Below are 10,796 nucleotides of genomic sequence, written 5' to 3'. Positions count from 1 at the left end.
AGGAGAGGGAGAATACAGCACTCTGATGATCTAAGCTAAAGAATTTAAATGGGTGGTAAAGGTTTGCAAGTGAAAATGGATTGCTATTCCTCCACTGACTGTGGCTCCCCATGTGTCCTATGTATTGCACAGCCAGGTTATCTCCTGCATACTCAGTGTACCCCCCACCCCTGCCTCTGCACCGATGAGCACTGAGTGAAAGCTGAAGGTGGTGTGCACAGTACTCCTGCCTATGCTTCTGCATTCCATTTAAAATATGTTAGGTGTGTTTAAAAAATTAAAGACAGACAGTAAAGGTTTTAAAGTTTCTCTTTGAAAAGATGATATCTTACAGTACATACAAAAATACTCTGAAAATACATACGACTTCATTTACAAAACACGGAGTCAACAGATTACAAGAATTACATGGTTGTGGATTTTTAATAAACTGAGCATGCATTCATGAAACTTAAAAAATATTAAGAAATGCACTGAAAAAAGCAGTGTAAAAAAAGACAACTCATATAGTTAAATGAAAACTACAAAGGTCCTGAGCCAATTAATGGTTGGTAACAATGTCATTCAAAAATGCCTTGAGGTTTCAATAAAATCCACTGCTTATTTCTGCATGCCTAATCCATGAAGAAACTGTTGGTGACTGTGGGAAGTTATGGTGAGGGATTATCATGCTGAGTTACTTTTATACTTCAAAAATACAAGTCTGCTATACTTAAAGGGATCTTATTGATGGTAGAATGAATTTTTCCTCTGTAAAAAATACCAATCAACTAACAAGAATGTCATGAGATAGTAAGATATGTAACAATTTCACCATTCATATACTGACTTTCAGTATCCTGGCTGTAGTTTGATTTTTAATAAAGATGCATTTTGAAGGCCTCCATGGGAGGCAGAACATTCATGGCGCCCAACTCTTGTGTAGTCACTGGACTAATCCTCCCTGGTAACTATGCAACATTTGGACAAAAGCACAAAAAATAGTTAGATATTTATGTGCTGGTTTGGAAAAAATAATTTAAATAAACAAAATAGATATCTACACAAATGAAGGAAGCAGAAAAGATATCTCACATTCATTAATCTTGGGTTTCACAAAGTGGCTTCAATGCTAAAGTAAACACATAAACATTTGGAAAATTACAAGACAGGGGTTTTTTTTTTTTTGTTGTTTTTAACTTTTTCAGCTCTATACAATGATTACAACATAAGACTTAAAGAAAAAGAAAAAGAAAAAAAGAAAAAGAAAAAAAGAAAAAACGAAAAAACAGTTCAGGACTTGTTTTTATCAGAGTCCAAGTGGCCAAGAACTGGTTCCCATAACAGAGAAACAAACATCAAAAGTTAAGGCAGTAAAACCTCAAAATGAAAAGCCATAATATTGTAGGTGACGTTTACTAGCAGGTGTCCTCAGAGTGTGTGTGGCAATCAGTGAGAGAATGCTACGTCATCTCAGGGTTCAAGTGTGAGAGTTCAAAAACCACTCCAAGGTCATTCGGCTGGCGACTGTCCCTGTCACCTGTTTGTATGGCAGCTGGTTCTACTTTGAGGACTGGCTGCCATCAATGCCATGCATGTCTGCACGCTCACCTAAGTGGAGAGGCACTGCCATTACCTATTAAGGGTCAGGCGGATCGAGTTCTTGATGACTCGGATGTTGTTGGCTGGAACTGGAGATGATGAATCTGGCAGTTCTTTACTGGGTAGTCTCTATTAGAAAGAAAGAGACAGAAAAGCATGTAAATGCACATGCTCATGCGTGTGCGCGCACACACACACACACACACACACACACACACACACACACCCTCTCATAAGGCTCCTAACACTCACATGTATGTTCGACATCTCCTTCCTCTTCCCCTATTCATTCTAAGTACGTTTTTGCTCTTGGTCATTTTTTTTTTTAAAGACAGTCAGAGCTGAGAAGCAGAGGAGAAGGGAAGAGTAGAGGCAGCAGCATGTGATGGTGACAGTCGAGGAAAGCCTGGAGAATCTGAAGTAAAAGTGAGGACTAACAGGAAGATCTGCTCCCTGACAGCTATGTCCTCAATTAGTGTTTGCATTGTGTAATAGAAACAATATAAACCTTGTCAACAGTTCTCCTGCAGAGGATGCATGGTAGACCATTTGTGTGGCATGCATGAAGTTCTGGGTTTAATCCTCAGCACCATAAATAAATAAGTAAATGACTGGTAAAAAGTTCAGGCATATAAAAAATAGAGTAGGGCAATAAAATGTATTCAACCAGATGCTATACAATCCTATTCACTTATACTTTATCCTTTAATTTCTTTTTGTTTTGTTTTAACACAGGTTTCTCTATGTAGCTCTGGTGTTCTGGATCTCAGATGCTGGGAGTAAAAGCATGCACCATCCCCTGTCTGTACCTGACATACTTTAAAGTTCAATGATGCCATTCACTGTTTTGTATTTTAATATTCACTCCAATACTTTCTTAGATTATCATATTTAATACATATTTCTGTAATAGTCTTACACTGTGAGTTATGTAATTTACACTGCCTGTAGAAATATTAGTGTGTTTTCAAAGGGTCTGACAGGGTAAAAGCTGATTATAAGGAAATGCACTTTCCTCTTTGGAGGCATGAAAATACAGTCTCAGAGAAAGGCTTCCAGTGTTCTGTATAAAGCTCCGTTCTTAGCTTCCCATGCTTAATAATATTCTATTTATTAGTTTTAATGGTAATTCTTCAAAGAGTAAATTTTAAAATTCAATGCTAGAATCTATTTAGCTGATTAAAAGTATTCTCCACATACAGTGTTATATTTGGCTCCTCTAAAATACAGATATATTTGATTTCTTTCTTTCTTTTTTTTTTTTTAAGGATTCTTTATTTTATGTATATATGAGTACGAGTACACTAAAGTTCTCTTCAGACACATCAGAAGAGGCATCGGATCCCATTACAGATGGTCATGAGCCACCATGTGGTTGCTGGGAATTGAACTCAGGACCTCTGGAAGAGCAGTTGGTGCTCTTAACCTCTGAGCCATCTCTCCAGCCCACAATATATTTGATTTCTAGTAACTTAAATTTTGAAAGCCATGTATATAACAAAAGCTATCTCTGGTATTAGTAAGAAACTTGTGAACAACTGTTCACAGATAACTAAGTAAGTCACAAGTCTTCTGAACACATTTTCTCTTTTGTAGACTTTGAGGAATGCCCACTGATAACTGTAAGCTATTTGTCATCTGCAGTCCTAACCAATCAAATTGCTTGTCTCTGAGAACAAGGACATAATTATACCCTTTTCTGATCCTAGGTTTTTGTTTCTTAGTGACAGGGTTTTACTCTGTAGCTCAGGCTAGACTTAAACGTGAAGCAATCCTCCTGCCTCAATCTTTTAAATACTTGGATTAGTTTTAGTTTCTTAATACATTTTTTGCATTTGTGTTTACCTATAGAGATATTACCTATTATCTATTACCTTTTTTCGGGATGTATCAATAGTTGGAATAGGCATAGAATCTCCACCAATTGAATCCTAAAAATAGAAGAGTTAAAAATACAGGTTTAAATTTTCTTACTCTATATAACACTTATTCCTACTTAAAAACCCGACACATGAAGACTGAACTACTTCCTCTGGCACTTCTCACACTACTACTGTCACATTCTGAGACAACACCAACTCACTTACCATTGGTTTTCTTTTCCTATCCTCAGCAGCACGGGACTCCTTAAATGCTGACTCAAGTCGAATGAACTAAAATAGAAACAATAAAAATGAGTTGCTATTATGAATCTGCAAAGACCATACACAGCTATATAAATCAGGAAACTCATTAGTCTACCATCAGAAACTACAGTAATTACGATTAAAGACTTAGATTAACTACAACTAAATTGAGACTGAATTCAATTGCTTCCCTTAGTTTTTGCAGCTGAAGTGATCTTTTTGGTTAAATCAATTCAGATTCTAACGAAATACATTTTATTACCATCTACTGAAAGCAGAGATCACATAACAAAAGAGACAGTATGGTCACCACTAATCTCCTTAGGTTTTGTGTAAATCAAGAGATGTAAATCAATCAAGTAGACTTTCAGACCTCAGTGATATTTGAGATGAACAACTATTGTTTCTTAAAGGTTTAAAATATCTTTTTAAACAGAATGAATTGTCGAGTCTGTTTACTATTAACATAGGAAAACAAAACAAAACAAAAGGCATGATCACCACTGAAGGTATAATGTTACCTTCTCTATGTCTTTCAGCCTCTTAGAAGTCCCATCCGTAGGCGGTGAATGTGATCTTTTGGGTGTAACATTCTTAGTAATATTTGATATTCCATTTAGATGTGGTTGTCCCTGGATAGGGTTGTGAGGGGTTGTGATTCTAGGAATAACATTCCGTCCTACTACAGTAGGAATGGTGCACACAGCTGGGGAGGTTACAGCTTTTACTGTAGGGTCAACCTCTGAAAAGACAAAAACAAGGTTAGTAATCAAGTCTTTATGTAGTAGAGCTGTCAGTGGCAGAAGCTGAGATACCTACTTGCACCAATGACTGGGATGGATAGCCCCTGAGCCGGGGGAACACTTGACAGCTTCTCCACAATCACAGCCACGGGCTCAGCACTACTCCTAGTAAAAGTGTAAAGTTATCAATATTAATTTATTTCCTATTATGGATTTAAAGCTCTCACCTTTAACATTTTAACATTACTTCTTTCTAGTATTTCAACCTTACTCACTAGAAAAACAGAGAAAGTCAGATAAGGTGGTGAAGCAGAAAATGTGTACATCCACCTGTATATCACGATTCCATTAAGTCCTTAATCATGAGGCAACTCCTGCAGCTCTACACAAATTGTTAAGCATTCCTAAACAAGAAACTAGCAGCTAGCAAGAGAAAAATCTCTGAACGATGAGAACAGGCCTTTTAGAAAAGGTCCAGAAAGTTCTCATCATCCTTCAGTAAAAAGACTCAAAGGACAATTCTGATCCATACCTTTCTGCTTCTCCTGTGGGGCTGTCTGGGTTGGAAGGCTTATTTGCAGACACTGGAGAGTTAAAAGGTGTTCCACTGTCAGTGTCTCTGGAGCTATCCAGATAATTGCTATCCAGAGATGATCTTTTGGACTGAAGGCCCCCAGAACTCCGACTTACATCAGAAAGACTCTGCCAAAAGAGAAATGGCTGTTAGGGTTTTAAAAACGAATGAGAATACAGAGACTACCTTCTGTTTCCAAGTACACAAAAGAAAATAATGTGATAAATGAGATTTCAGACTGACTGTGACTGTCTACACTATCCAATTAGGTTTAGGAAACGTGTAAAGTTCAAATTTGGTCTCAAGATCAAATGTCTGAATTGAAAGTTAGGACTGGAGAGTTAGGATAACAGACCTACCTTTTTCTTCTTTTGAAGAATCTCTGCTGGTAGGTAATGATGAAGCTGTTTTTTCTTTACATGAGTTGCTTCAATTTTCATTCCATCCTTCAGCATATTTATATTGTTTGCCTGCCTGTACACTGTAAAAATGTTAATATGATAAATGAGAAGTTTCTTTCTGAACCACAGGCTTTTTTCCTTTTCTTAAATACATAGACCATCTATGCCCCACTAAAACCACACCCTCTCATGGGAACAATATTTCTAAAATACTTCCATTGTGTTACAATACTATTTAAGAATAGACTGGTTCTATGTGTATATCTTCTAAAAGCTTTCTTTTAGACAACACTTACTAACAAAATAAATATGCAACAGATATTTTTTCCCCAAATCTTCTTGTTTGCTGATTTAAAAAAGGCAATCTTTCCTCATAATTACTTGTCTAAGATAAGCTTTTCTTTTACACACACACACACACACACACACACACACACACACACACACACACACGCTAGGGAACCAAGCCTTAGGCTCTTGGGAGAGCCAGTCTCTACAACTTCAAATGCAATTCAAGTTCTCTTTCTATCCTAAGCTTGTTTTATTATTGTAGCCCACATTAGATATAGAACATGGGAGTTCAGAGCCATCTGTAAATCTATCTTAAGTGTATAGGTGGAACATTTGTCTTAGAAAGCTTGGAACACCTTGACTGCATCTCAAGACATATGGCTCTAGATTTCTGTTGTAGTGTTTTTTAAACCTGGAAAAGTCTAGTTGTATTACCAAAAATTAAGGTAGTTTGTGTCTAGCCAATTAGATTTTAAGTCCACTGAAGACAGGGAGAAAAGTGCTGTTTCTCAATGCAAATACTATGACGTATGACATGAGTGTACACAAGTGGAAAAGAATATTTGAAAAATCTTATTAACAGAGTATCTCAGCATTCTCCTTTTTAAGACATATAATCCCAATTTATATTCATAATTTAATTGAAGATTGCTTATGATTATCAGGAGTACTTGTTCAAATTGCAGATTCTCGGGTTCCTTCCTCAGAGTCTTATTTAGTGGTTTAAAAGAAGAATATTACCATGATAAACATGAGGACCAGCTAAAACGAATTTAGAAAGCTCACATGTGCCAAGAACAGTAACAGCATGAATGTGCACACTACTACAGCTCAATACTAGCCCAATTTATAACGGATATTCCAGAGAGATGTGGCTGCAGCTAGTTATGAAGGAAAACTTTTTTTCTATTTATCTTGAAACATTATCAGCAAATCTGTGTCTCCTGGTGATTATTTAGGATGAAAAACATAAAAAATACAGACTGCAATTATAAACTTTGGTTGAACAAACAAGAAAGTCACCTGAGGAGTTTAGTTTCATTTTAAAATAGAAACCACATTAAGATGGTGCAACAGGCAACTCATTTAGGAGTACCCAGGGTCTTCTCACTCCTGTCCTCTAGCCACATTGGTTGGTTCCCAGACTAAGCAGCCAGCAGTGCCTTTAAAAAGAAAACCCTGCCAGAGACATCCTCTGCATTTGTACATTTGTTACGTATCACTCTTTTGTACAAATGTAGCAACACTCCGTAAGACCATTACTCTGCAAAGCCTTATTATGTTGAAAACTGCTTCATCATTTCTTTCCTTTTCCCAAACAGCAGCGTCAATTTCTACAATAGGGCTACCATTTAATTAAACCAAATCAGGAACTAGAGAGTATCTCCAGCTAAACCCTAAACAGATAAAACTGAGTTACAGTCATGGTTGAGAATCATAGCCCCATGATTACGAAGTCTTACCTGTATCTGTAAATGACTGTATATCATATGTCAAGTCTATGTTAACACTTTCTGCATTTTCTACTCTCCGAAAAATTATCCCGAGGAACCACATTGATACGTAATTGTTGCTATAAAGTAAAATTTAAAAATTTCCATTAATTTTTTTCAGTCTAACAAATGCTACTGAATAATTAAACTTGGCTTCTATTTCTCTACCTTATTAATAGATTTCAGAGATGTGAGCATCTTAAAACTACATTCAGAACACTGGTACAGCTGCTTAATATTGTTTTAAAAGAAGATTAAGTCGTACTGAAGAATGACTTGTTGACCATTTAGAGGATGATCCAAAAACTAATATGGAGTTTTTGCTGACATTTACTGACTACTGCAGTGTATACTAATAAAATAATAATAAGTACACGATCACTCATATTTGAAACATATATCATTCTTCCACCAATGTCTGTTAAGGACAGTCTTAAAACTCATTTGAAACAATACATATGTCAAATAATAATATTTTTAAAATTTATTTAGGGACAACTTACGCTTTATGATGTTCCTTATTTCCTGGGAATGACTGGGGATTCACATGGGCAAGAGTAATAAATTCATTCCGTTCCAAGTTTCCAACAAGTACACGAATTTTAGATTCTACTAATCCAACCCTGAGATATACAACAAGATTTCTATGAAGTTATATAAAAATTGACAACTATACTGAAGTAAACCAAGTAATACATCAACTATGAAGCTTTGCATGTTCACTTAAGAAGATAGACTAATTATAGTAAGGATTTTTAAAATACCAAATGGGGCAGCAGTGTGGCTCATAACAGGTCAAAGCATTTGCCGCGAAAGCCTTACAGCCCAAATTAAGCCCTGGAGTCCCAGAGGAAGGAGAGAGCCACTTCTGAAGGCTGTCATCTCATGATATACACATGCATGCTGGGACATGAGTACACTCTCATACACAGTAATAGTGACAATAATAAAGTAAGGCATCAATCAGGCAAATGTCAAATTTAAGTGACTTTTTAGTTAAAAAGAACTGATGTAAGTTTCATGCATTTCTGACTCTAACAATAGAGTTAAGGCTCTAACAGGCCTTCAGCATAAACAAAAGCTGTTATTTGATGTGCTCTCTCATCTTTCCTAGTTTCATATCTTTACATGTAAACACTAAGGCTAAGCTACCTCTATGAACAAGAACAGCTAATGTAGGCATGTAATTCCTGAAAAGCAGACTCTGATTTTCACAAAATACTGGGTTTTGCATTTCAAAAAGTCACTAAATTTAAATCAGCTATTACAAAAAGATACAGACTTTGCCAGATTTCAACAACTTAATTTTCTCTCACTTAAAATATATAACTGTCAGCTATATATTTATTAGTGCCTATAAGTCATAATAATTTCAAGAATACCTTTAAATATTTTCACTTACAAAAACTGACACTATAATTGTGTTTCAAGAGGAGATGTGTGAAAATCTGAGTTACTGCAGTGTTGCTACCTAAATGAGAAGTAAGTAAACTTTTTCTATTATATACCAAACAGTGGTTTTGAGTGGTATAGTCTCTGTGCAACTATTTACTTTGATATATAGCAAAGAGTAACATTCAGCAACATATGAAGGACTGCCCTGTACCAGTAAGATCTCATTGTAAGTGGCAGTCTGAATTTGTCCTAGGATGTAGTTTTCTGACTCCTCACCTAGACAAACAGTTCATCAATAAAAAAAATTAAATTACCAGAGGGGGAAAAAACACCTTGTAACAACAGGTCAGACTGGAAGAAATTACGGGTAGCACACCTCCTGCCCAGCGGGCCCAGGAATGTGAATATACTGATGGCAGAGAGGATGAATTTACATGCACTCAAAGATATATTGTAGCCTGATCAAAACTACTGTCTACTGTCAGAAGATTTAAAATTCTGACACGTGTGCCACCACCTAGGTTAAGAAGGGTCTTCTTCCCTTTTGAGTTTGATGGGAGAACAATAATAGTGAGCTACAGTTGCTTAAATCTGACTCTGAAAAATAGCAAGAAAAATCTGCTTTCACTGCCTTCTATCACTGCTGATGTTGAACTCTTAAATGCTCCATCATGTATATCAGTCACTAATAAAATACACTGACTTTGAAAGCCAAGCAAGACACTCTTTTATAATTGGTGTGGTACTGTGTAACCATTGTTATCATCAAACATAGATAAGGGAATGTGAAACGAAAGTCTTACCATTCTAGATGGTTCTCTTCTGTTGATGCACTGGCAGTCAGTACTATATAATGTCTACACAAGATTTGCAGCATGATCAAGGAGGAAAAAAGCCAGAAACATCTGTTAGTCTAAGTTTTTTATCCGTTTTCTTTCTTCTTCACAATAAACTAAATACAACCAGTTTTTGAAAATTACAGAAACTATAGACCCCACAATTAAAAAACAGCTCACTTTTAACAACTATTCCCAATGCTAGACTAGCCACTGCTAGAATGAGGGCACCGACCAATCAGGATTTCTATTGCCTATTCTCTACCTTGCTTAAGAAATGTGAGTAACACTGTCATCTATCATAATTAGCTTTCTAGATTCAAAGCCCCACTGAACATGTGCTGGCTCACACCTAAATTCCTACCACTCAAGAGGCTGAGGCAGGAGAATCACTGTAAGTTCCAGGCCCACCTACATTACAAAGTAAGTTTGAGGCCAGCTTGGAATACAGAGTGAGCCTCTGTACTGAAAACAAAGCAAGGGTCCAGCAAAATGGGTTAGTAGGTAAAGACCTTGTTACCAGGCCTGATGACCTGGGTTTGATCCCTAAGACCCGCACAGTCTATAGAAGGCAGATCTAACTCCTGCAAGTTGTCCTCTGTCCTTCACATGAGTATGACAGCATGCATGCCCACAGGCATACACAACCTAACCTCCTTAAAAATAAAGATATAAAACAAACAAACAAAAATCATAAACATGACAAGTTAAATTTTTCCCCCAGATGCATATATACCAAGATTACAAAAGTTTAAATACCTGTATTTTTGAAAGAAATTTGGTGGCTCTAATAGTTTGGACCAATCTGATTTCCCTTGAAGAATTTCATCTGTAACTGCAAGACCTAAACAAAAAGAAAAAAACAAAGGGTTTTTAGAAACTAGGTCTAATTTTGAAAAGTGCCCAGCTTTTGTGTCACTCTACCCAAACCATTGGACCCAACAAATGCCTATCTTAGAAAATGTAAATACACTGTGCTGTTTCTGAGAACATAAAGGTTAAATTCTACCATATTGGACTGGTTCAAATTTTGGCTTAATATTATGTATTTTGTAAAGCATTTGAAGTTTTACAAAGAATTAAGGGTTACAGAAGCCTAACTGACAATCAATAACTACCAATATAGAATAAAACTATCTACTAAAATCTTGGGAATATGTAAGGGACAACAGAGCCAAGCATATTTACCTTGTTTAAATTCTTCTACCATTACTGTTCTAGTTGATGTAGACACATTATATGTAGAATTCTGTTGTGGGTAGGCAGGGGTAATTATTGGCATAAGATGATACCTGTCTGATGGATTTACCTGTGAAATTAGAAGCAGAATAATTACCTATTCTTCTACTCAGTAGT

General features: G+C 36.3%; 1 protein-coding gene across 1 annotated transcript in view; it reads right to left on the bottom strand.

Annotated features, from left to right (window-relative positions):
- Positions 1-291: 291 nt before the first annotated feature.
- The window catches only part of Papolg (poly(A) polymerase gamma), a 32,882-nt gene continuing 22,377 nt past the window's right edge, over positions 292-10,796 (bottom strand). Inside the window, exons 11-22 of the mRNA XM_034509133.1 lie at positions 10,629-10,749; positions 10,200-10,284; positions 9,408-9,461; positions 7,713-7,832; positions 7,180-7,289; positions 5,384-5,505; positions 4,983-5,152; positions 4,527-4,615; positions 4,229-4,449; positions 3,669-3,734; positions 3,456-3,512; positions 292-1,710 (exon numbers count right to left, since the gene is read on the bottom strand). Of these exons, the coding sequence (XP_034365024.1) occupies positions 1,612-1,710; positions 3,456-3,512; positions 3,669-3,734; positions 4,229-4,449; positions 4,527-4,615; positions 4,983-5,152; positions 5,384-5,505; positions 7,180-7,289; positions 7,713-7,832; positions 9,408-9,461; positions 10,200-10,284; positions 10,629-10,749 (1,314 nt within the window). The 3' untranslated portion in view covers positions 292-1,611. The remainder of the gene's footprint in view (positions 1,711-3,455; positions 3,513-3,668; positions 3,735-4,228; positions 4,450-4,526; positions 4,616-4,982; positions 5,153-5,383; positions 5,506-7,179; positions 7,290-7,712; positions 7,833-9,407; positions 9,462-10,199; positions 10,285-10,628; positions 10,750-10,796) is intronic.

The sequence above is a fragment of the Arvicanthis niloticus genome, chromosome 7 (genome assembly GCF_011762505.2).
Source record: "Arvicanthis niloticus isolate mArvNil1 chromosome 7, mArvNil1.pat.X, whole genome shotgun sequence".
NCBI lineage: Eukaryota > Metazoa > Chordata > Mammalia > Rodentia > Muridae > Arvicanthis > Arvicanthis niloticus.
This window is presented reverse-complemented; position numbering and strand designations above follow the sequence as displayed.